Below are 25,010 nucleotides of genomic sequence, written 5' to 3' on the forward strand. Positions count from 1 at the left end.
ATTTCTCAGGGTGTCTGCTCAGTACAGAGCAGAGTGGGTTGGTCCCTTCTTTAGTCCCAAGGTCTAAACTGTGGAAATGCTTTCCTCTTTGGGTGGTACTATTCATAGAAACAGGGATTCGCAGCCTGCATTCAGCTTTCGCATTCTGCAGCTTTGTGGTTCGCATGCTGTCCAGGAGCACGATGGTTTTGGTTTTGTTTTTGTTTTGCTGCATTTTGCTTTCTTTTGACAGTCTCGAACTAAACTGTGACTCATGCCAAATGTATGGTCAGCCAAAACACTGAACTGTCCTCTAGAGATGCTCTTGTCAAACCATGTTTCTCCACGAACCACAATTCTCTATGAACCAGGTTTCTCAATTAACGAATACAGTTAATTTTTTGCACGTGTTAGTTTTGTACTTCTCTCTGTTAAAATTTATCTTACTAGATCCAAGTAATCTGCTTGGTTCCTATTTCTGTTATTTTCCATATAAGCTGAGTCTCACCTTTGTGTCCTTTGCCAATTTGGGTGCTGATATCCTGGTTGAGCGGTTAATAACAACGTGAGCATCTTTGTTAGAGGCCTTCCTCACAGTTAATGAGGCTCAAAAACTTGGCATCTTTTGCAATCCTTCTGGGTTAACATCAGAGGAATAGTTGTCATCAGTGCAATCATTGTTTGCATTTAAATTACTGTTATTCTAAAGTCCTCCTGCACATGGTTTCTCTTTATAGGGCCCATGTTCTAGAACTACATCCTCGGTCACTGTCCCAGTACAGCCATCTGTAGCACCTCCTCAGTAACTGACGGTGATGTTCCTTTCCCTATGCTGTTTATACCATCAGCCTGGGGTTTTCTTTGAAGGTGACACAAAGGTAAGTTTCAGTTTATTTATAGTCAGATTAAGATGAATTCAGAAGCTTCAGAATAATAGGAAGCAAAAAATTGTGCCTTGTAATTTCTCCCTGCTTTACCTACCTCCCCCAAGCTCTAAAACCTAAGAGTTTTGTGCTAAAGTCTAGATTTAACCAAGAGATTCAGGTTATTTAATTAAAAAAAAAAACCCTAAAATGTTGCTCATACATGATTCTTAGAGGAGTACAATTAGGTAATATAATTGCAGAAAATTGTTTTTAAAGGCAAAAGGCAGAACAACTTTGTGGTAGGAATGCTTTTAGCTGTGGTTTCTAGAGCATGAAAAAGTACCTGGAGTCCTAAACTGTTGTATCATTATCCTTATCTAATCCAAGTCAAGCCTCCCCCAAAACCCCACCCACAGTGAAATTCCAGCCTTAAACCAAACCTCAACATCTCAATAAAATGCAGCCACTCTCCTCCTCCAAGATGCTCCAAAATGCTTCCAAACCTCTTTTGATGCCATGTGCTCCCTTGCCATAGTAAGAAAATCAATAATAAATAAATAAAATTGAAAAAACACCTGGTGATAATAAAGTTCTTTGTAGTCTCAAGTAAATCTCTGTTGTAGGGAAGGCAAAAATTTACCTCTGCACTCCTACAGTTTTTCAACTGGGCCTGAGAATTAAATTGACTTAAGAAACATCAACAGGAGACAAGCACACAAATTTATTTAATATAAGTTTTATGTGACAGGGGAGCCCTCATAAGGAAATGAAGCCCCAGAGATGCAGTGAGAATTGAACATTTATATAGTGGATTGGAGAAAGTAGGAAATTATAAAAATGTAGCAAGGCAAAAAGAGGCCTGGGCTAGGGTAGTTAACTGGGAGAAGCAGCTAGGAAGATAAGGGTTGTGTAACAAAGTTTGTACAAATTTTTCTCAGCCACAGCTTTCTGTCCTTGATAAGACTGTTAAGTAGACTGTCTGTCAACTTTCTCATTTCACTTAAGGATTTCATCTCCTGCATCTAAGAAACAGCACGAAGGGCAGAATGGTCTTGTACCTGCTATTTTGCAAGTGCTCTTAACTCAAAAGTCAATATCAGAGTGGCATATTTTGGAGTGGCCTATTCTTAACTCCTTCCCCAGGAATCCTCTGTGCTTCTAGCTCTTTTATTGCTTTTCATTTCCCTCCCCTGTGCAACCCCGTCTTCTCTTGTTGGTTTTCTGGGTTTTCTGGTTTCTAATCTAGTTAAGGGGAAAACTGGCAAGGATGACCCTTTGGAGAATTGCTTCTTGGCTGTGCCCGGGCTTGTCCAGTCAGCCTGTCTGCTCTTGGGTAGGTTAGACCTGTTTCCAAAGAGTCTGCAAGCCCTGACATTTCTCATGGTCATCTACAAGATCTGGACAGTCCACGAGAGAGCAGCTCCTTCAGATTGCAGCAGACGGGGGACAGTTCGGCCCAGAACCAGAAGGAACAACACCTAGCAGAGTTCCTGTGGTTGTCAAGTCTCCTTTTTTTCTTCCTTCTCCTGCTGTCTGTGTCACTGCAGCATATTTGCAATATTTGTGCTGTGTCCTTTCTCTACACCCCCACATTCTACCTCAGTGGAACAAGGAGGAGCTCACTCTGCCCAGCCATCACCTTCTACCAGGTTCCTTCTTCCTTTAGCCTTTCCAGCAACCCTCCTGCCCTCCTCTGAGGTTGGCAAATTCAGAGAGACATAATGGCAGATGTGTCAGGAGAAAGAAATGGAATGATACACAAGGTAGACACTAATTAGGTTGCAGAGTTACAATGTGGAAAAAACATTAATGGAATGATTGTAGAGCTGAAAGATGGGATGCAGAACTGGAGAAGAGATCCTCAGAAAGGAAGAACATCATTTCAACTGATGTTGAACATTGAATTGAACATCATTCATTGAATTGAACATCCATTCAACATCATGGCAAGAAAATCCCTGAATGTAAAAAAACATTTCCAAATGCTAGCTAGTGACTTGTCTTTTCTGGAAAATTTCTATAGAAAAGAAATTCAAATGTGACAAAATAACTGGGATTTCTTGAATTCTGTTATCAGTCACTTAGGACCTCACTGTTTATTTCTCTCTGCATTCCTCCAGGCAGTAGAGTTTCTAGCTGTATCTCTCCAGAATCTAACACAGTGCCTCCCTAGCACATGGTAGGCACACAGTAAATGTTTGTGGGATGGATGGGCAACCAGGATAGAAATTGGATATCTAAGAATATAAGGTTTATATAGGGGATATTCTTGAACGAGTGAAGGCAGGAATTCAAACAGGTATTTGTACACCCTTGTTCATAGCAGAATTATTCGCAATAGCTGAAAGGGTGGAAGCAAAGCAAATATCCACTGACAGATGAATGGATGACCAAAATGTAATGTATACATACAATGGAATATTATTTAGTCTGAAAAAGGAAAGAAATTTTGACACACACTACAACATGGATGAACCTCGAAGACATGTTAAGTAAAATAGGCCAGTCAAATATTGGACAAATATTGTATGATTCCTATGATATAGATGCCTAGAGTAAACAAATTTGTAGAGACAGAAAGTAGAATGGTGGTTGGCAGGGCCCAGAAGCAGGATATTGTGGGGTTAGTGTTTAATTTGTATAGAGTTTCAGTTGGGGAAAATGAACGTGTTCTGTGGATGGATTGTGGTGATGGTTGCACTACAATATGAATGTAATTAATGCCACTGAACTGTACACTTAAAATTGATTAAAGTGGTAAATGTTATGTATATTTCACCACCATAATAGAAAAAAAGAATATGTTCATCAACTAATTCATAAATAAGAAACAAGAAAAGTTATTTTTATAACAAAGAAGTGAACCAGATAATACTTGGAAAGTATAGGTTATAGCAAGAAGACAGCAATGACACTAGACCTAAAAAATATTCAAAACTGCTACTAAAACTGTGTTGCCTGAATCCTGATATGAGGCAGAGACTTAGAGCACTTTCATTCTGCCCTCTCCCCATTATCCCTATGATTCTTTTTTAAAAAAATCAATTTTTTATTTTGAAAAAATGTCAAACCTGAAGAAAAATTGTAAAAATAGTACAAGTGGGCCCTTGTCTGATTCTTCCTTGACCATGAGAAGCGTGGAGGCCTTTGATGTGGTTTCTGTACCAGTCTACCCCGCGGAAATCCGTGGCTGTTGCCTTTGGAGATGGTGTCTGGGTGCGGGAGTGCATGCAGCACGCTGAAACTGAAGCCCAGTCCTTGTTTACAGAATGGCCACTGGTCAATGACACTGGGCTGCTTCAAATGCTTTTGATCCCTTACCGTCATCCAGCCCTGTGCCAGGCTGGTTTTCCTGCCAAAATGTGCCCAGTGCATTAGCTCATGTAGTCATTGCAGTAACCGTGTGAGTCAGTGCCCTTGTTCCTCTTTCACAGATGAGGAGGCGGAAGGCTACTAGATTAATGACATTATTAGCAGCAGACTCAGGACTTCAGTTCAGAACCATTGGCTTTAAATTCTAAACCTGTATGATGTACACAGAAGTAAAGCAGGAAGGTAACATGGAGGGGGTCCAGTGTGGGGCAGAAAGAAGAGGAATGGGGTCAGGCAGCAAGGGGAGGGAAAAGGGGCACATTCAGGCGGTGGCTCAGAACTATTCAACATGGTACTTGTTAAGTTGATATCTACATGGTACTGATAGCTATTTGTTGAAAAGCTGGTTCCAAAGTCCCCTGTTACATAACAAGCTCTCAAGAAGACAGCCCACCTGCAAGGTGACCTTCAGGGATTATGTGACCTGTACCCTGCCTGTGACTAGAAACCATACACAGAGGAAGTTTGCCATCAGCTGAAGAGTGCTTAACTGAGGCATGGCGAGCAGACTGCACAGTTCTTGCCAACATCAGAGTTAATTTGGTAAATCTTGGCATCTGCTTTCCTTCAGATATTTACCTAAAGCCTCCATCTGCCTCTAAATATAGATGGATGAGAAGTTCAGCGTCATTTAAGACACATTATTTTGCACTTGGCTATGTATAGGAATGTACTGTTGTATAAGTAGTCACTTTAATCTGGTTTAAATTTAATTTGGCTCCTGGACATGCGTATGTATATGTTGGTTAAGCATTTCCTTTTCCTACGGTCATCTTTCAAAGTGCACGTTGCTTAAACATATAAGGGCTTACTTTTCTCATGTAACAGGAATTCAAAGTGGGTGTTTGCTGGTGGTGGTTCAGTGGCTTGAGGATACGGGGGCTGAGGTCTCTGATATTCTCTTGGTCTGTTCCTCATGGTCTCAAGGTGGGTGCAACAATTCTAGCCATCATATTGGAGTTCCAGGCAGAAAAGTGGAAGAAGAAGAAAAGAAAGAACAAAATGGCGTACCTCCTACCTGAATCAGGCCCCTATAGGAAAACTTTCCCAAAATCCCACATTATATTTTATTCCTCTACAATAGAAGTTAGAGGAAAGTCTTTTCAAGAGACGTGTTTCTACCACCAACAATATAGGGTTCTCTTGGTAAAGAAGAGAGGATGGATGTTGGAAGGCAACTGGCTCTCTACCAGGGCCATATATAAAACCCTTACCTATGGATCTGTTTCTGGATTTTATCCCTCAGATCTCTCTTTATGCTGGCACCAGACCATACTGTTTTAACATCATCATCTGTTGGAAAATCTGAAGAGTCTGGTTTTTACTTTTGCTTTGTATACAGTTGACATATAAGTTGGCTTAGACACTTAGTAAACTAAACAATCTTTTTACTTTTTATTAACCTGAAATAAAACCTACGTATTGAGAAAGACCTGTTAACTTAATTAAAACTACGGCTAGAAGGGATCCTTGTAGGAGATGGCTGTTGGAGAGCTTTCTGGAATCATTTCTAGATTTGACTTTTGGTAGGTTGAAATCTCTGCTTTTGAAATTCCTATTGTGGCGGAATTTTCCCAAGCACTGCAGATTTTTATTTCTTCCATCCTTTTAACTTAATTTTTGAATTCCTGAGTCTTAATTTTATTGTGTCTAATATGCACACAAGATCTGAGAGCAATATGTACATTTTAAGCCAAGAAACACACAGATCTTAGCTAAATGATGAAGTCATGCCAAGAGCTGCCAATCCTGTTTTTCAGTGGAAGTGCAGAAGCATGTTGAAGTCTCCAGCTGAGCTCCCCACCATATTGGAAGAACCCAGAAAACAAACAAGCAAGCTCTTCTCATGACTTAAAACTCAGGGTTTTCAGGGTGATGATTTTAAACTCAGGGTGTCTAATCCATTCATGAAGAGTGTGGTCTGGCCTCAAGCCATTTCTGACATCAATACCCTTGATTCATGTCTGTTTATCCCTGTGCTGCCTCTGCAATGGACATTGGAGATTCTACTTTAAATGCACATTTAGAAATCAGTTACCCATACCTCTTCAGCTAGCCATGGAATCTTTGAGGAATTAATTTTGGCCAGCTGAAAAATATGGAGTTAGCCATATAATACCAAAATTAATGCTTCCAAAAATTTCTGAGGGGGGAAAAAAGCATACCATGTAGATATTAGGTGGAGAAAGTTATTTTCTTTCTAGTGCAATAGATACACATTTTCAAAAATAGACATGTTTTTCAATTCAGTTTTTCTACTTTATAGAAAAAGAAGCCAAAATATTCTCAACCCATATTTTTAACTTAGAACATGAAACATAAAATGTGGTTTGGCTTTATGTTGTGTCAAGCTAAGTGAGAAGGGCAGAGAAGACGGGGATCCCAAGAAGGAATGAAACCTCTTTGATAAAGCTTGAGAGGCAAAGATGTAATGCATTCATTCACCCCTTTTTCATAATCCTTTATATCTAAAAAGAAGCAAACGTTTCCTGTGAGCTTTTTCATCAAACTGAAATTTGAAGGCATAAGTATTTTTGAAATTCACCATCTTCTGATATTTTTTAGAATTTTCTTTAGAGAAAAACTGTTAATGTTTTACTCCCTGTTGAGGGTCACAATCTATTACAAAACAAAAACTTTTCATTCAGTTTCATTGTATGTGGCCCTTTACACTTCCTGCTAAAGACTTTAGCCATGTATCTTTGCCCAGCTAGATACACACACAGTCAGCTTTTGATATTTGCCCTGTGGACCAGATGAAATAAAGCCCAAAATCAAGTCTACTGTTTCCCAATTGGTGTGACCATGGGCTGAATTCTGCGCTTCTTTTTGTTGTTGTTGTTGTTACATTGCTACAGCCCAGATTTCCAATGACCTTGAGAGGTCTATGCGTGGGTATGTACATCCTGATGTGGGTTACTCATTTCCCATGTAATCTTACAGGTCCTTTATTTCTGCCCAAATGTGAGAGGCTCCAGTAAAGTTTCTAGCTAGAAGAATTATAATCTATAGAGGTGGTTGATAGAATTATTTGCATGCTCAGTGTTTTCCTTTAGGTCTCTATTCTCCAAATCTTGCAGGTAAAGTAGTCCTTTATTCAAGGAAGATGATGACGTTCATAATTGCAGGCCTAGAGAGAAAGCTGTCAATTGTCATACATTCCACAGGAACATCAAACAGAGCTCCTTTAGATGAGGGCATCTCAATTCACTGAGCTGAGCCAGTCTCACTGATGTGTGATCTGAGTGACAGAGGACTGGCAAAGGCCCTGGGTGAGGGTGTGTTTGTGTATTCACATTGCTGCAGAATCTTCAGTACTGCTTTGTGGGTTCCGTGGTCCTTAGGGATGGCTTCACCAAACAGGGATGCAAGAACAAGTCATTGCATTTTTGCAATACCTGGAGAATTGCCCGTAAAAGATAATGAACTTACAGGAAAAGCTTATAGCTTTTGCAGCACATACTTACAGACCGCGTTTAGCCGATCATAACTGCATGAAACTGGTTGCACGTGCTCTTGGCTGTCTTTTAAATAACTTTTTTGGTTATTAATCTTTTGAAAAATATCGAGCATACTGGGGAAAAAAACAACTCTAAAGATTAACTACATTTCTTCCTGTCTCTCAAAATCCAAGACAGGTGTTTGTCTACATAATTCTGGAACTTTAGGGACAATTTATATTCCAGATATTAACAAAAAAGAATGCTGTCAAGTAGTGAAAAACCAATAATGATTAGAATGTCAGAATGAAGGGAATAATGAATGTACTGTTTTAGAAAAATAAAACCAACTTATAACACATTGACTCTTTCTCAGTTTTCCCAAGAAACCATTCCTCTTGTGGAGGTCCTCATACCTGACATTTGCATACCAAAGTTGTCTTTTTCCCCATGGCTTTCACATACATTACATCATAAGACTTTCACAGTTGCACTGTGGGATAGAAAAAACATTATCCCATTTAACACATGGGAAAGAAAGATTTGCCAAGATTAAGTGATATGCTAGAGTCACTTGAAGAATTTTTTGTGGCAGAGCCCAGACTAGAACTTAGGTCTTCTGACTCTGTCCCATTGAGCAACTACCCCGTACCAGGTATGGATGTCTTTAGTACTGGGGGTAAAGTAGTGAGTGAGGTCTTCAAAGACCTTATGTTTCTGTCTCAGGACAGGTAATAAACAAATAAAGTAACTACTCCTTGTAGCAAGTGCTCAGAAGAAAACAAGGAGTGTGATAGGAGAGAGATTTAAGAAGGGTTAATCTGGGAGGCGGAGGTTGCAGTGAGCTGAGTTCGCGCCACTGCACTCCAGCCTAAGCGACAGTGCGAGACTCTCAAAAAAAAAAAAAAAAAGTTATCAGAGAGGACCTGAGGAAAAGCTATTTCTTTTCCTGGAGCAGCTGGTCATGCTAGGATCCAGGAAAAGTAGTCTAGACATGGAAACAGGAGTTGCAAAGATCCTGAGGCAAGGAAGAGACTAGGATGTTCTAGGAACTTTTAGAAGGCTGGTGTTGCTTAGAGTTTTATGAGAAAGACAGAGTAGAATAAGATGAACTCGTAGAGTAAGGCAGCCATGGGAACTGCCTGGGCCTTTATGGACATGAGAAGGATTTCTTATTGTATTCTACATGACATGAAATCCCAATGAAGGGTTTTAGATGTAGGGAGTGGGATTAGGGAGGGGAAGTGATCTAATTTGTATGTTTAAAAAATCATTTTGGCTACAGTACAGAGAATGGATTAGTGGAAAGCAAGGGAAGCCAGGTAAGGTTATTTTGTATCTAGGCAAGAGTTGATGCTAGCTTGGATTAGAGAGGTTCCCATGGAGTGGAAAGAGGTGGGTGGATTTGAAATACATTTTGGTTGTAGAACAGCTCTACTACTGCCAGGAGATTGGAAAGGCAGTCTCGAATTGTGGTTAGTAGTATAGGCTCTGAAATTGGACCATAGTTGAAAATTGGACCATGGTTGAAAATCCTTGCTCCTCCAATATACTAGCTATATGAACTAAGGTAAGTTATTTATCTTCTGACTTGATTTCTTAATCTGAAAGATGAGGATAATGATAATCGTACCTATCTCATAGATTTACTGAATGGAGTATAGAATAATTGAATGGAGTATAAGGTAAGAACAATAAGAGGCCGGGTGCAGTGGCTCACGCCTGTAATCCCAACACTTTGGGAGGCCGAGGCAAGTGGATCACCTGAGGTCAAGAGTTCGAGACCAACCTGGCCAACATAATGAAACCCCCGTCTCTACTAAAAATACCAAAAAAATTAGCCAGGCGTGGTGGTGGGTGCCTGTAATCCCAGCTACTAGGGAGGCTGAGGCAGGAGAGGAGAATCGCTTGAACCTGGGAGACAGAGGTTGCAGTGAGCCGAGATTGTGCCATTGCACTCCAGCGTGGGTGACAGAGTGAGACCCTGTCTGGAAAAACAAAAAACAAAAAACAGTGAATAAGATCTTGGAAACAGTGCTATCTCTTAGCATCGATCATTAGGAAGGGACAGGTATGTGTCGCTGACTCTGGCAACATGAAGGCTTTTGTTGACTTTAGCCAGAGCAGGCTCCATGGAGTGGGGAGTAGAGCCAGTCTGGACCAAATGCCACCGTAAGGGACCTGAATAGGGGCAGTTGGGCATCCCTCCTCTGTCCAATCCCTTGATAGGGAGCAGTTGGATGGACACATACTGCTATGGTCTGAATGTGTTCCCCAAAATTCATGTGTTGAAATTTAATCACCAGTGTGAGAGTATTAAGAAGTGGGGCCTTTAGACAGTGATTAAATCATGAGGGTAGAGCCCTAAGGCATAGGACTAGTGCCCTTATAAAAGATGTTTTGGGGGAGCTCATTCACCTCTCCCCCCCTTTGCCCTTCTGCCCTCTGCCATGTGAGAACATAGCAGCAAGGCACCATCTTGGAAGCAGAGGGCAGCCCTCACCGACACCAAATCTGTGCCTTGATCTTGGACTTCCCAGCTTCTAGAACTGCAAGACATAAAAGCCTATCGTTTCTAAATTATTCAGTCTAAGATATTTCATTATAGCAGCAGGAATGAACCAAGACACATATGTAAAGGGGGAAAGGTGTTCCCAGTACCCCAGGAATGAGATGGGGTTAAATGATGGCTAGACACATTTAGAGAAGAAATATGGGCTCAACCACCTGTAAAGTTATTTTCCGTTTTAATATTGCACTTCTGGGCTTCTTCAGGAACTGTGGGTTTATTAATTAAGGATTGGTGGAGAAGACCTAGATACATGAATTCTATTATTTGAATGGTTTTTTTTCCTGTAGAAAAGCATGTTTACCTCTGTTAGGATTTGTTTACACTGTAATAATTTACAGACCCAGTTTAGGTTAGGACTTGTTCATAATATACTGTGAAATGAAAGAAACAGGTAAGACAGTGCCTATATAGTGAGACTGTTATAAAGCAAAGCCAAAAAAAAAAAAAAATGTGTTTCTTAAAACCAGTCTGGAAGGATATACTGTCTACAAGATGTTATTGCCAGGTGATGGGCCCCTGGTGAGCTTTATTTTCGTTTTTGGACTTTTCTGATTTTTTTTTTTTTTAAATGAAAGTGGTTTGGGTTTTTTTGTTTTTCTGTTTTTTGTTTTTTTTTGTTTTTTGTTTTGTTTTTGTTTTTTTGAGACTGAATCTTGCCTTGCCCAGGCTGGAGTGCACTGGCATGATCTCAGCTCACTGCAACCTCCATCTCCCAAGTTCAAGCAATTCTCCTGCCTCGGCCTCCCAAGTAGCTGGGATTACAGGTGTGTGCCACCATGCCCGGCTAATTTTCTGTATTTTCAGTAGAGACGGAGTTTCACCATGTTGACCAGGCTGGTCTCAAACTCCTGATCTCAGGTGATCTGCACTCAGGCCAGTCTGCCTCAGCCTCCCAAAGTGTTGGGATTACAGATGTGAGCCACTGTGCCCGGCCTGAAAGTGTTTACTTTATAAAAAGAGAATAGAAAATCTTTTCCTTTTAGAGACCATATCTTATTATTATTTGAGAAATGCTTGTCCTTAATTTGTATTGGATTTCTGACCGAGTCCTACGTCTCCTTGTGTTTTGCATAGTTGCTATGTTTACCTGCTCACAATCTGATTATTATTTGCTTTTGCAATCTTTCCTCCAGAACAATAAGAATGTAAGGTCATCTAGGCAAGAAACTTGTCTTTCCACTCCTCTGCATGACTCCTGGAGTGCTGTGGGAGTGTGGAGGAACTGCATCTGACTGAGTCATCCTCCCACCTAATGGTCTCACTCCAGAACATCCCCTGGGCTTGGCAATGAGCGAGTCACCAAGGGAGAATCAGTGACTTCATTGAAATCAAGGAGCTGCAGTAGCAGGATGTTAGCTTATTCAACTAGATCAGGATGCTTTTTAGTGAGTTCGTCTTTATATTGATCTTCTTAACTGGTGATTCTTCTTAGTAAGGCTTTAGACAGAAGCAAAAGCCCTGACATTTCTAAATCAATAAGCTCTTCATATCCTATTTCTCAAACTGATATGTAATAATACAAAGTTTAAGAACTTTAAGGTGGCCTGAAGAGGGAATATTCTCCACATGAAGAGAAATTTAAGCCAGAAAGTTTTCTAAAACAATTAGCAATTCTCTGTGCTTAAATGGTGTCACAGATAACTATAGGAACAAATGAATCGATAGTCATTGGTGACAGGATACGGGACAGGAGTAACCAATGGCAGAGTCCCTCAGGATGAGCTTGCTCTCTCTTCCTTGAATTGATTCTACGGGCTGGAAGACTGACTAACCTCTTCATTAGCTCATTGATCAGTCTCAGCCTCTGACTGCAGAGACAGAATGTGATTCCTCACCCAGCATTCCTCCAGGCTCATTCTCCATGGAAATCATCTCTTAAACAGGGTGGAAGATCTCCTCGACCACGTTTGGGATCCATTCCTGTTCCTGTTCTAGGACATTTAGAGAAGACATAGTAATGAGAAAATTTAGTCAAGTGCTAAAACTGTTGCGGGAAATATGGAGAATTTTTTCTTTATATTCTGAGAGACACTATTGCATAAAGGGTTAAAAGTGCAAGTCTGGAGCAAGACTCTCTGAGTTCAGGTTCCATTTAAAGCACTTTCTAGAACTGTAACCTTGGGCATTTATTTAGTTGTCTTACAGTGCCTCAGTTTCCTTTCTTATAATAGAGGGATAACAGTAGTACCTACCTCATCGATCTCTTGAGGGGATTGAATTACATCTAGAGTACTTAGAACAGCGCACCTAGTGACAACTCTTGATTGAGTGATTCTGCATTATTAATAACTACAGTATGGCCCTTGAACGACACAGGTTTGAACTTCAGGGGGTCCAATTATACACAGGTTTTTTTTTTTTCAAGTAAATACAAATTGAAAATGTAATATTTGCAGAATGCAAATCCCACATGTATGGAGGGCCAACTTTTCCCATACCTGGTTCCTCAGGACTGACTGTGGGACTTGAGTGTGCATAGATTTTGGTATGGACGGGGGCCCTGGAATGAATCCTCTGCATATACTGAGGGATGAATATACATAAAATTAATAAAGAGCATTACATGGAGGCCTTCGTGCACTAATTCTAAAATACTGAATTTGTTAAGACTTTGTGGAGAAATAGGAGGTAGATTGAAAAACAGGACAATAAGCCACAGGTCTGGGCAGGATCTTTAAAGAAGCCATGAAGTCCCTAATCATCTCAGATTTTCCAGTACCTGCAGGTATCAACAGTCAAGTTGCAAAACAGCAAAGATGGCGGCCTGCCCATCCCTCTGGGAGCTGCATCCCAGGGAGGTTTGAAACCTCTGTCAGTCAGAAAGCGCCAGCGTGGGGGTAGCTGGAGACCCCGGTTGGGAGGTCACACCCGGTGAGGAGAAACAGGATCATGGAGCCGCTTTAAAAAGCAATCTGGCCACATTTTCCTGGAGTAGTCCAGCCCCATTTTTAACAAGAAAACTGGCCTTCAGAGAGCTTAGATAGTTTGATCAAAGTCTTAGAGCTACTAAGAGTTCGTCCAGGGACTCAGGCCCAAGGTCTGTGGCATCCTGAAGCGCAGCTCCTTTCTTCTTCTCTCCCCAGTGCCCCACAACCTGTTCCTGAAAAAAGCTCAGGCATTCTTGGTCCCTAAACTGAGCCTTACTCTGTCCTTTTTTCCTCAGTCTTCCTCCCATTCTTGACTTACCATTCCCCTTTCTTCCCTGGGAAAGGAAGCATCTGTACTTCTTTGAAAGTCCTGGGTTTTTAAATTGCCAAGGTAAGAAGAGTTAGTTGAAGAGCTGCTAATGGTTGTAGCCATTTAGCCCTGAATGCAGTCGTGCCTACCTAGCTGGGGTGTCCCTGAATGCGGTCGTGTCCACTTAGCTGGGGTGTCCCTGAATGCAGTCGTGTCCGCTTAGCTGGGGTGTCCCTGAATGCGGTCGTGTCCGCTTAGCTGGGGTGTCCCTGAATGCGGTCGTGTCCGCTTAGCTGGGGTGTCCCTGAATGCGGTCATGTCCGCTTAGCTGGGGTGTCCCTGAATGCGGTCGTGTCCGCTTAGCTGGGGTGTCCCTGAATGCGGTCGTGTCCGCTTAGCTGGGGTGTCCCTGAATGCGGTCGTGTCCGCTTAGCTGGGGTGTCCCTGAATGCGGTCGTGTCCGCTTAGCTGGGGTGTCCCTGAATGCGGTCGTGTCCGCTTAGCTGGGGTGCACCTCTGTGTTCTTGCTGCTTCCTTGAAGGCTCCAACAATGCCTGGATGGGTTGGGAGAAGAACATGGTTTGAGGGAAATGCTTCATTCAACATCCCTATTGGGACTTTAGTGAGGAGTAGGTTTTTACTGAATTATTATAGACCATATTTCACCTGAGTTATAGCCACCAAACCTTGCAACAGCTTTTTCAGTTCTGTCATCACTAGGAACTTGTGCCTATGTGGCAATAAACTCCACAACAGGTCAGACCTCCTTGTCTACCCGGGCAGGTAGAAGGGGAAATACCGCTTCTCCCGTGGGTGGGGCATTATTTGTAATGTAATTGTAAGACCACTTCCTGGCAGCAAAACACTTGCCTGCTTCCTGCCCATAAGCCTTTAAGAGGGAAAGTGCTGGGTGCAGTGTTTGCAGAAGGTGACATTGCTAGCCTGGTCTCTTAGGAACCATGTGGTCAACATGACAGCCAGCCTTAGCCCAGCTGACTCTGGTCAGACCTAAGGAGCTGGTTCCCATTCCTCCAGGCCCGGAGCCTCTACCAGCCCACCTCCACCCCCTGCAACTTGTGTCCCCTGGAGCTGTGCTGCTCTGGGGGTGTACCCCCTGCAGAGCCCAATGGGAGGGTCCCAAGGGTGTTATGCAGATGTTCTTTTCAGAGGAAGCCAAAGCCAGCTGAACCAAGGTTGGGGACCGGTGGTCCTCTCCAACCTCCTGCCAGCATTCCCCTCACTATTAGTGCCCACCGCAGCTGGGAAGAGGCCAACATCCCCTTTTAGGATTTGACAGAAACTCCATACCAAGTGGCTTTGCACCTACGCACCTCTTTGGGGAAAGGAATGCTTTTCAGTTAAAGGTATTTCTGTGCGGCCATAAAAAAGAATGAGTTCATGTCCTTTGCAGGAACATGGATGAAGCGGGAAGCCATCATTCTCAGCAAACTAACACAGGAACAGAAAGCCAAATACCTCATGTTCTCACTCATAAGTGGGAGTTGAACAGTGAGAACACATGGACACAGGGAGGGGAACATCACACACCGGGGCCTATCGGGGGGTGAGGAGCAAGGGGAGGGAGAGCATTAGGACAAATACCTAATGCATTCGGGGCTTAAAACCTAGATGACGGGTTGATAGGTGCAGCAAACCACCATGGCACGTGTATACCTATGTAAGAAACCTGCTTGTTCTGCACATGTATCCCAGAACTTAAAGTAAAAATAAATAAATAAATAAATAAATAAATAAATAAATAAAGGGATTTCTGGCCGTGGTAAGCAGGTGAAGGGGTTTTATTTTGATTTGGGACAGGGTAATATTGGAGAGGGCTGCTCCTTTCAAAGGATATCAAAAGCTGACCCCAAGACAAACAAACTCTCTCCCTTAAAGATGCCTTGGGCGAAGGTATATCAGAAAGCGAGGTGCCTGGGCTGTCCCATTTTCCTACCCTTCTTTCTTTGAAATTCACTCTCATTCCTGGCTCTCAGATGTGGGCCCCTGAGCCAGTTTCTAAAGGACTCCTCACTGGGTGCCTCCCACCTCTTCCTTCCCTGGATGTCCTGTGAGCTTCTATGTCTGGGCAGGCAACCATGACCTCCTGCCCAGCTCAGACTCTCCCAACCCAGGCTAGAGTCAGTATGTGTGTGCCCCAGGCCTTCTCAGGAAGGGCAAGGATGCCTGGATGCAGAAGAGGCCCTGGAAATGAGTGACAAGGCAGGGAGCTGGCCTTTGTCTTTTTTATTTAAGTGTGAAGATGATAGTTAAATGACATGACAACTCTGGGAAACTTGATAAATCTCTTTAGAATGTGAGGTCTTTTCTTTTTACCACTGTGGTGTCAGGGGGAAGTGCTAACATTAATTAGAGACTCCATGGACTAATACAGTGAGAAAAGAAATAGCCAAAATTTACTTTGAGTTAGACCCCTTCCAATTCTAGCCATTTCTGTATGCTACATACTATTTATACCTAATAACCATGAATTAAGACAATGACACACACACACACACACACACACACACACACACACACCCCTATTTGGGATTGATTAGTCTTCTACTGTACCACAACACCCAATTCTACACATGTGCCCAGGCTTCTGGAGTTGCAGTGAGTTGCCTTGTGTGTCAGGCAAGGGAGTGGGGACAGTTTTCCACAGCTTTAGAACAACTGGCAAGAACCCTGGCCTTGAGCCTGAGTGATGGGACCCTGTTCAGTGTGCTTTGGTGGAGCAAAAAGCTGAGACCAGTCAACAGACCCTGGGCTATGAGCCTGACCAGGAGTCTCTTAACCTGGGTGCTGATGCAGCAAAGATGCTGTCTGGACTTGGCAGCGGGGATGGAGAAGAAAGGATGGATTTGAGGCACATTTATGAGGTGATAGGTTGACATGGGTATGAGTGAAATGGACAAGTTGGGTAACTCTAGTTTCAAACATGGGCCATGAGTGGATGGTCTTGCCATAAGTTGAGACAGAAGACGCAGGCGAGGTGATGATGTCGAGTTCAGTTTTGGACTCGTGGAGGCTGAGTGCCTGTGGGATATCAGGAAGCAATGTCCATCCAGCAACTGCAGGTCCACCTCTGAGGCTTGGGCAAGAGGTGAAGGCTGGAGGGAAAGGTGTTGGAATATGGAAAGGCATCAGTGTGGAAGGTGGAATCTAGAGATGGGGGCAAGTATGCAGGAGAAGAGAAGTGAGCAGAGGATAGGAGCCTGGGGCAGTCCACAGAGGAGAGACGAGATGTGGCTGGAGAGGCGGGATTCTGCAGTACAGTTGATGGTGGTGAAGGTGTGGTTCTTTAAACAGAGGGATTTAAGCAGAGGTGAATGAGGAAGGTGGGATCTCATTCCCAGGGGAGAGTTTTGTCAATGGGTCTGTATAGATGAAATCTACAAAATTAAACTGGGTTCCAAGTTCTTGGCAATTCTCTTGAATGAAATTGGATACAATGATTGTCTTCCATTTAAGGTTTATTGAGATATGTTAGGAAATTGCACAGGGGTGCTCAGACCCCACCAGGTCTCAGTATCTGAGCCTCCTGAAGCAGCCCTAGGAGCTCTGCCAGCTTTCCTGTCCTGGAGCCTTGGGCTAGTACTTCCTGGGCCGCCCTTCTTGCTGCTCCCTATAAGTACATCTGTACCCTCCTCCTAGTCAGCCTGTTTTCATCTGAAAAAGTAATATAATCATTTTTAAATGCAAATGATACTAAAAGATATTCAGTGATAAGTAAATCCTCCTCCTACCTAGGCCCCATTCCTCAGTCCTTTCCCACTCTACCCTGCAAAGCAGTTCCTGTTACCAGTGTTGTGTGTATACAATATCCTTTTGGAAACACTACAGCTGTGGGCTGAATCCAGCCAGCTGCCTGTTTTTGTAAATAAAGTATTATTGGAACTCAGCCACACCCACTCATTGAAATATAATCTCTGGCTGCTTTCCTACCATAACGGGCGGAGTTGAGTAGTTGTGACTGAGACAATATGGCCCACAGAGCCAAAAATATTTACTATCTGGTCCTTTAAGAAAAAGTTTAGGCTGAGGGTGGTGGCTCATGCCTGTAATCCCAGCACTTTGGGAGGCTGAAGTAGGAGGATCACTTGAGACCAGGTGTTCAAGACCAGCCTGGGCAGCACAGTGAGACTCCGTCCCTACTAAAGAAAAAATTAGCCGGGCATGGTGGCACACACCTGTGGTTCTAGCTACTCAGGAGTCTGAGGCAGGAAGATCGCTTGAGCCCAGGAGTTCAAGGCTGCATTGAGCCATGATTGTACCACTGCACTCTGGCCTGGGTAACAGAGCAAGACCTTGTCTCAAAAAAAAGAAAAGAGAGAAAAGGTTTGCTAATGTATGTTCTTTGTATGTATAGACATGTAAGCATACTAGACATGCTTCTGCATTTTGCTTATTTTTATTTCACAGTATATCTTAGAGATTGTTCCCCATTGGTATGTACATGCAGAGTGGTCTCAGGCCTTTTCACATATTATAGCATGGATGTAATTTAATCAATGCACTGTTCAAGGATGTTTGAGAGATTTTCTGTCTTGCCTGAATACAAAACACTGTAGGGAACCTCGTTGTGCTTGACTTTGCACACACAGGGGATCTTCAGGGTGGGTACATTTAAAACTGACAAGTATTGCCAAATTGCCCCCCAACGTAGTTTTTACACCCCACCTACTACTCTCAGTGAAAAATCAGGCCCTTTTTATTTTAAGGGCTAAATTGCTAATCCCTGTGTGAAAATGGGTGTTAACAAAATAAAAAATAAGGAAAATATGCAGGCTTACCCAATTTTGTTATCTATACATTTTACAGTCTCTAATACTTAGCATAGCTCCTTTGGGTGTCTGCCCACCACCCTCTTTCTGAACGTGGGTTTCCCTGGGCTTTCCTTGTTTGACTTCAGACCTGGATCTAATAGGGATCTGGAGGTAGAATCAAGACGAATGTTCCCTTTGGCCTTAGGTGAGTCCTTTGCATCTCTGAGGCCCTGTTGATGACATCCAGTTCTCTAGACCTCTGCCCAAACCAGAGCAATCCCTCCTCAAATATGCTAAGCAGAAATGCAGACAATATAAGACACACTATATTTATATTTTAGGAGTTTACGTTACCTTCCCTTCTGTTTGGAAACCAACATCTCTCAAAAGTAGGTATAGTTAACACAGAATACCCCAAAATACCACCATTCTTCATAATTCCATTTCCTTATTTCTGGATTCTTTCAAGGGTAAAACCTTGTTTCATTCATCTTTGGGGCAGCATTCTGCCTAGTATGTGGTAGGCGCCCAGTAGATTTTGGATAAACTGACCTGATTTTCTGTTAATATTCCAACTGGATTATTTCTTTCTCCTCTTACAGAATGAAGATATTCAAATGTTATTTTAAACATACCCTACAGCAGAAAGTTTTCATCCTGTTTTTAACCCTATGGCTGCTCTCTTTGTTAAAGCTTCTAAATGTGAGACGACTCTTTCCGCAAAAAGACATTTACTTGGTTGAGTACTCCCTAAGTACCTCGCCTTTTGTAAGAAACAGATACACTCATGTTAAGGATGAAGTCAGGTATGAAGTTAACTGTTCGGGTATCTATGAACAGGAGCCTTTGGAAATTGGAAAGAGTCTGGAAATAAGAAGAAGGGACATCATTGACTTGGAGGATGATGATGTTGTGGCAATGACCAGTGATTGTGACATTTATCAGACTCTAAGAGGTTATGCTCAAAAGCTTGTCTCAAAGGAGGAGAAAAGCTTCCCAATAGCCTATTCTTTGGTTGTCCACAAAGATGCAGTTATGGTTGAAAGACTTATCCATGCTATATACAACCAGCACAATATTTACTGCATCCATTATGATCGTAAGGCACCTGATACCTTCAAAGTTGCCATGAACAATTTAGCTAAGTGCTTCTCCAATATTTTCATTGCTTCCAAATTAGAGGCTGTGGAATATGCCCACATTTCCAGACTCCAGGCTGATTTAAATTGCTTGTCGGACCTTCTGAAGTCTTCAATCCAGTGGAAATATGTTATCAACTTGTGTGGGCAAGATTTTCCCCTGAAGTCAAATTTTGAATTGGTGTCAGAGTTGAAAAAACTCAATGGAGCAAATATGTTGGAGACGGTGAAACCCCCAAACAGTAAATTGGAAAGATTCACTTACCATCATGAACTTAGACGGGTGCCTTATGAATATGTGAAGCTACCAATAAGGACAAACATCTCCAAGGAAGCACCCCCCCATAACATTCAGATATTTGTTGGCAGTGCTTATTTTGTTTTAAGTCAAGCATTTGTTAAATATATTTTCAACAACTCCATCGTTCAAGACTTTTTTGCCTGGTCTAAAGACACATACTCTCCTGATGAGCACTTTTGGGCTACCTTGATTCGGGTTCCAGGAATACCTGGGGAGATTTCCAGATCAGCCCAGGATGTGTCTGATCTGCAGAGTAAGACTCGCCTTGTCAAGTGGAATTACTATGAAGGCTTTTTCTATCCCGGTTGTACTGGATCTCACCTTCGAAGCGTGTGTATTTATGGAGCTGCAGAATTAAGGTGGCTTATCAAAGATGGACATTGGTTTGCTAATAAATTTGATTCTAAGGTGGACCCTATCTTGATTAAATGCTTGGCAGAAAAGCTTGAAGAACAGCAGAGAGACTGGATCACTTTGTCCTCAGAAAAGTTATTTATGGATAGAAATCTCACTACCACATCATGATAGTAAAATCAGGATGGAAATAAGAGGGTGCCTGATAAATGGAGTCAGTGTGGAATTGAATACTATACTATGCCCAATACTGTTTAAACTCAGTCCTCCCATATTTTAAAAGGTGTCCAAAATTCCATACACAAGGGAAAGTGATCTAGCCTTTGATGTTATTAGCCTGCAGTTGGCTAGGTTTTTTTAATATTTGTTTTTGCTTGTAATCTCACTGAGCCAAATCAGAGATCTTAAACATTCAGTCAGTCATCAAACATTATTGAGCACCTAACTATATGACAGGCACTTTTTTAGAGACTGCGGCTTATCCTCATCATAGCAACCTCGGTATCTTTAAGTTCTCCACATAACAGTCAGGATTCTACCGAAGAAGCTTTTGAAGTTTGTGGTAATCGTCTGATCATATAAACCACCCATTTCAGAGTAGTGTTTAAGTACTGTGACCAACACTCCACTTGTCTCTTAACTCAGCTTCCAAGACATTTCTTAACCATTAGAGCAGAGGAGGAAAGACTCACTACCTCAGAAAAATCTCAAAGAATAGTCCAATTTCCTGCTTGCCAAAGCATAATCTGCCTTTTGGTGCATTACTTGGTCAATTCAGGGTTGAGGAGACTGTTGGGGGGCATTTATAATGTATGAAAGTTAAGGAAGGGGGTGAGGATGTGGGTTGGGACAGGTAGTACCTAAAGAGGAGCGAAGGGATTTATACAACATTTTTATCATGTTACAAAACAGTATCATGAATGGCCTCCTTTTTAGTTCAACTGTTTCTTTAAAATGCATTTACTGATTAAAAATAAGAACTGACCAATAGCTCCAAGTGTCACACACCAGAACATTAAGCCTAAGTCCTCAATTCGTAAGTTATCGTTCTAGATAAGTTTCTTTACAATGGAATACTTTCTATGGAATCATTATAATTCTGTTGTATGGAACTATCAAGCTAAGAGTCACTAAACTTTCTTGAAAAGGTTGTGTGAAATATGACAGCTTTCTAAATTAATTTTTATAGTCATTTAAAATTTTTTCTTCTCTGGCAACTGTCCAACTGGAATCCAGATTTAAAGTGATAAAAGCTCTAAGTTTCTTGCAGTCTTTTTCTCAGCTTAGTTCCAGAGAGAAAAAAGCTAATTTTCCTAAGGACACAGCAAGAATATTCATTAAGGATATTTTCTAAAACCCACACTTGAGAAAACCACCCAATGAGTCAAAAATATATATATAAAATATATATTTTATATATATGTAATATATATTTATGTTATATATTATATATAGAACAATTCCATTACATATATAATATATAAATATATATTATATATACATATATAAATATATATTATATATACATATATGAATATATATTATATATACATATATAATATATTATTAAATATATATAATATAATATATATTATATTATATTATATATATTATATATTATATAATATATATAATTATATATATTATATATGTAATGGAATTGTTCTAGAAGTAAAATGGGGTAGGAATGGGGTTCTGAGAATAGGCAATAACATTTTCACCAGTCTCTTGGGAAATTGTAGAACTCATGTAAAAATTTCTTGGTCATGATATGTCTCAATGGCAGCCTCAGTAAATAAAGATGTAGCCTCAGATATTATATTTAAAGATGTAGTAAATCTAGCCCAAAATAGGACAATTTGGAAGATTTAAGTATTACATATTTTTTAAATGTCTGTGTTCTAAATGTGAAATGCACTTTGCTCATTTTAAAGTTCATAATACTAACTGCCAACTGACACCACTTCTCGCTCCCTTTCTTCTCTTGAACTCATTTTTCTCCCTTTTTATTTACCCCCTTCAAATTACTTCATTCTTTGGAAATAACTATTACCAAGCCCCATTCTTCAAAATAAGTAAACATTGTATAGAGCCAAGTTCTGCAAAAGATCCATACCAGTTCACTCGTGTGCGACTGTGGACAGGTAAGTCACTTTGGTCTCTATGAACCTCAGTTTTCCAGATCTTTGAAATGAGCACTTGGATGCCTATCCTTGCTTCCACACAAGTGTTTTTTTTTTTTTTTTTTTTTTTTTTGTGAGAATCAATTGAAATAGTGTATGAAGTGGTTTGAAAATAGGTACAAACTATTGACATTTCAATGTCAGAGAGTGATACCTGTAGTAGTATAAGGCAAAGGTCCAACCCCATCGAAAGGCTTAAACATTGACCTTTTCTGAAAAACTATTGAAATATAAAGAGAGTCCCCAGTCACAGGGGCAACTTCTGTAACCAAATCCAGATCTGAGGAAACTCCTGTAACCCCATTTGGGGTTTCTTTCTAAGCCAATAGGGTTACAGGTTGGTACAGTGACACATTGAGAATGGGGCTACAAATACTTTTCCCACCATCTCGGATGAAATACACGAAATCCTGTTGAAATCTTGGTTTTTATGCCTTTGGTCATCAGAATAAACGTAAATGCTGAAAAACAAATAACCTCCTGATCCACTGTCTTGCCTCCTGGTGAGAAATGATTCTATCCCCTGTTTATTGGGAAATTTCCAAAGTTGTTCATCACTTAAATGCCATATTCAAAGGGAACATGGAAGGATGAAGCGGAGAAAGTGCCTTCGAGACATTCACACATTTCTCTGGACTCAGTCTGTTAACATATCAGGGAGCTTGTCAGATCACACCTTTTTGCCTTGGAAATCCTACAGATTTCCTGTACGCCTTCATATCTGATTCTTCCCTAAAACCTTTGGGTATGATTTCCTCCCTGGTCTTGAGAATGTCCTGCAGTCTGTGTTTTATAATTATTCTTTGTATTTATTGAATCTAGACTTTAAGTTATTCAGAGATCAGACCAGAACCTTAGAGTTTCTAAACTGTATGTGGATATTAAATAATATTAATAATGAAAGAGCTACCAAAATAGTCTATATTGTGTGAACAATCTCTTGGGATATTAGACGTGTTTAAAGACCAGTGTTGCTGCTATTTTTAATATTTTGGTTAATTTAAGTGAAATGTACATATTTTAATTTGAAGATTTATCTTGCCCATCAGAATGTGAAGATATACTTGCATATATTTTGACATATTTCATGGAAAATAAAAATGATAATCCACTTTGTGAATGTAAGTGAATGTATTCTTATGTATGTTATTATAAATGATTTTTGTTTGCACTGATGATGAAATGAGAGTTTTGGGGGCTTTTTATACATTTATATCGACTGGTCTCTAAATCTCCTATTTTGTTTTCTTATCATTTTTGAAATACAGTTCCCATTACATGAGTTTTAAATAGATTGGTGTTTCATTTTGTATTATGCTACTACTAGATGTTGATTCTCTGGTATTGTAAAATAAAATGTGCTCCAAAAACCCAAACCCTTGGACTTTATGAGCTTTCCTTTCTCTGGTTTTGCTGATTCCCCACAAAGATTCTTTCAGTTTATGGCACTTGCCCCTTATTTAAAGAGCAGAGTTTATTTCACTTCAGTGTAAAAGAAATTCAGCATGTGTATTATACACAATATAGGCACATGAACTTAAGCCATTTAATTTGGTAAAGTCTCAAAGAGTCTTCCAGGATTTACCTGTCTTCCTCCTACTTCAGGTTGGTTTCTCCTGTAAGATTAATAAGATAAATACTCTTGTTTGCTTGATTACTTTATGGAAGTAGTTTTCAATAGGGTAGGTTGAACTTTTTATCTCAGGTCCCTCACTTCCTGGAAAATCAATATTCTTCCCTTTCTACTTTTTTTTTTTTTTTTTTTTTGAGATGGAGTCTCGCACTGTCACCCAGACTAGAGTGCAGTGGTGCGATCTCGGCTCACTGCAACCTCCGCCTCCCGGGTTCAAGCAATTCTTCTGCCTCAGCCTCCCAAGTAACTGGGATTACAGGTGCCTGCCACCACGCCCAACTAATTTTTTGTATTTTTAGTAGAGACAGGGTTTCACTATGTTGGCCAGGCTGGTCTCAAACTCCTGACCTCGTGATCCTCCCAAAGTGCTGGGATTACAGGCATAAGCCAAGGCACCCAGCCAAGATTCTTCCCTTTCTTTGAAGGACTCCTGCCTTGGTTGTGAGCACACAGACACCCCCAGTGTCCCCAGGCCTTGCTGGTGGAGGATTCCTGATGAGCTTCTGCTCTGTTCTCCCAGCTCTACTGAGCTGAGTATTTGTTATCATCAACCCCCACCCGCTGAGAAGCTCCCTGGCCATTTTTCTTTCACCATTTCTAAATCCATAACAGTCACCAGCCTACCCAGTATGTAGATATGCCAGGGGTTTGCATATTTCACTCACAAATCTCAATCCATCTCAAGGAATTTGGGGCATTTGGGGAATCTTCGACCTAAAAAAATAAACACTGTACTCAACCTAAGGTTAATTCTAGCTCTTACCAAGCTGGACAACTGTGCAAATTCACAGTAATTTCAGGAACAGGGGACTATTTTTTGGTGCCAGTGGTGGTGAGGCAGGTCTATACACAGCATCATATTAAAGACTGATTTGATTCCTACATAAGTTTCATATTTTTTTGTTCCCATTGGCACCTACAAATCTACACCTAAATTGGGACAATTGGCTTCTAGTTACATGAAACTGATTATGAGGAAACTGTGGCAAGAGAGAATGAATAGATGATTGCAAATTTGTTCTCAGTACTGGAAAAAAAATCTGGTGATGCAAAACAAACGGCTTCAGAGACAGATGATCAGGGTGTCAACCCACGTGGACACACCAAAGCCACAGGAAGACTCTTCATCGGGCCTTACATACAACCTTCCCACAGAGCAGCAAAGCACGCCCTCCTGGAGCACCCTCGGTTGAATCATGCATAAGACAAACAGCCAGAAAAGAAT

The 25,010-nt window shown here is 41.1% G+C and overlaps 1 protein-coding gene across 4 annotated transcripts in view; it reads left to right on the forward strand.

The window, feature by feature from the left end:
* Positions 1-21,428, forward strand: part of GCNT4 (glucosaminyl (N-acetyl) transferase 4) — a 31,107-nt gene extending 9,679 nt beyond the window's left edge. For 3 of the 4 annotated variants that reach the window (XM_034959939.3, XM_003810462.6, XM_034959941.2), the window contains one exon: positions 18,778-21,428. In XM_034959939.3, the coding sequence (XP_034815830.2) occupies positions 18,778-20,140 (1,363 nt within the window). In that variant the 3' untranslated portion in view covers positions 20,141-21,428. Of the gene's footprint in view, positions 1-716; positions 858-18,777 lie in introns of all 4 variants that reach the window. The other variant, XM_034959940.2, reaches the window with a different exon arrangement.
* Positions 21,429-25,010: the final 3,582 nt, after the last annotated feature.

Source organism: Pan paniscus, chromosome 4 (assembly GCF_029289425.2).
Source record: "Pan paniscus chromosome 4, NHGRI_mPanPan1-v2.0_pri, whole genome shotgun sequence".
Lineage (NCBI taxonomy): Eukaryota > Metazoa > Chordata > Mammalia > Primates > Hominidae > Pan > Pan paniscus.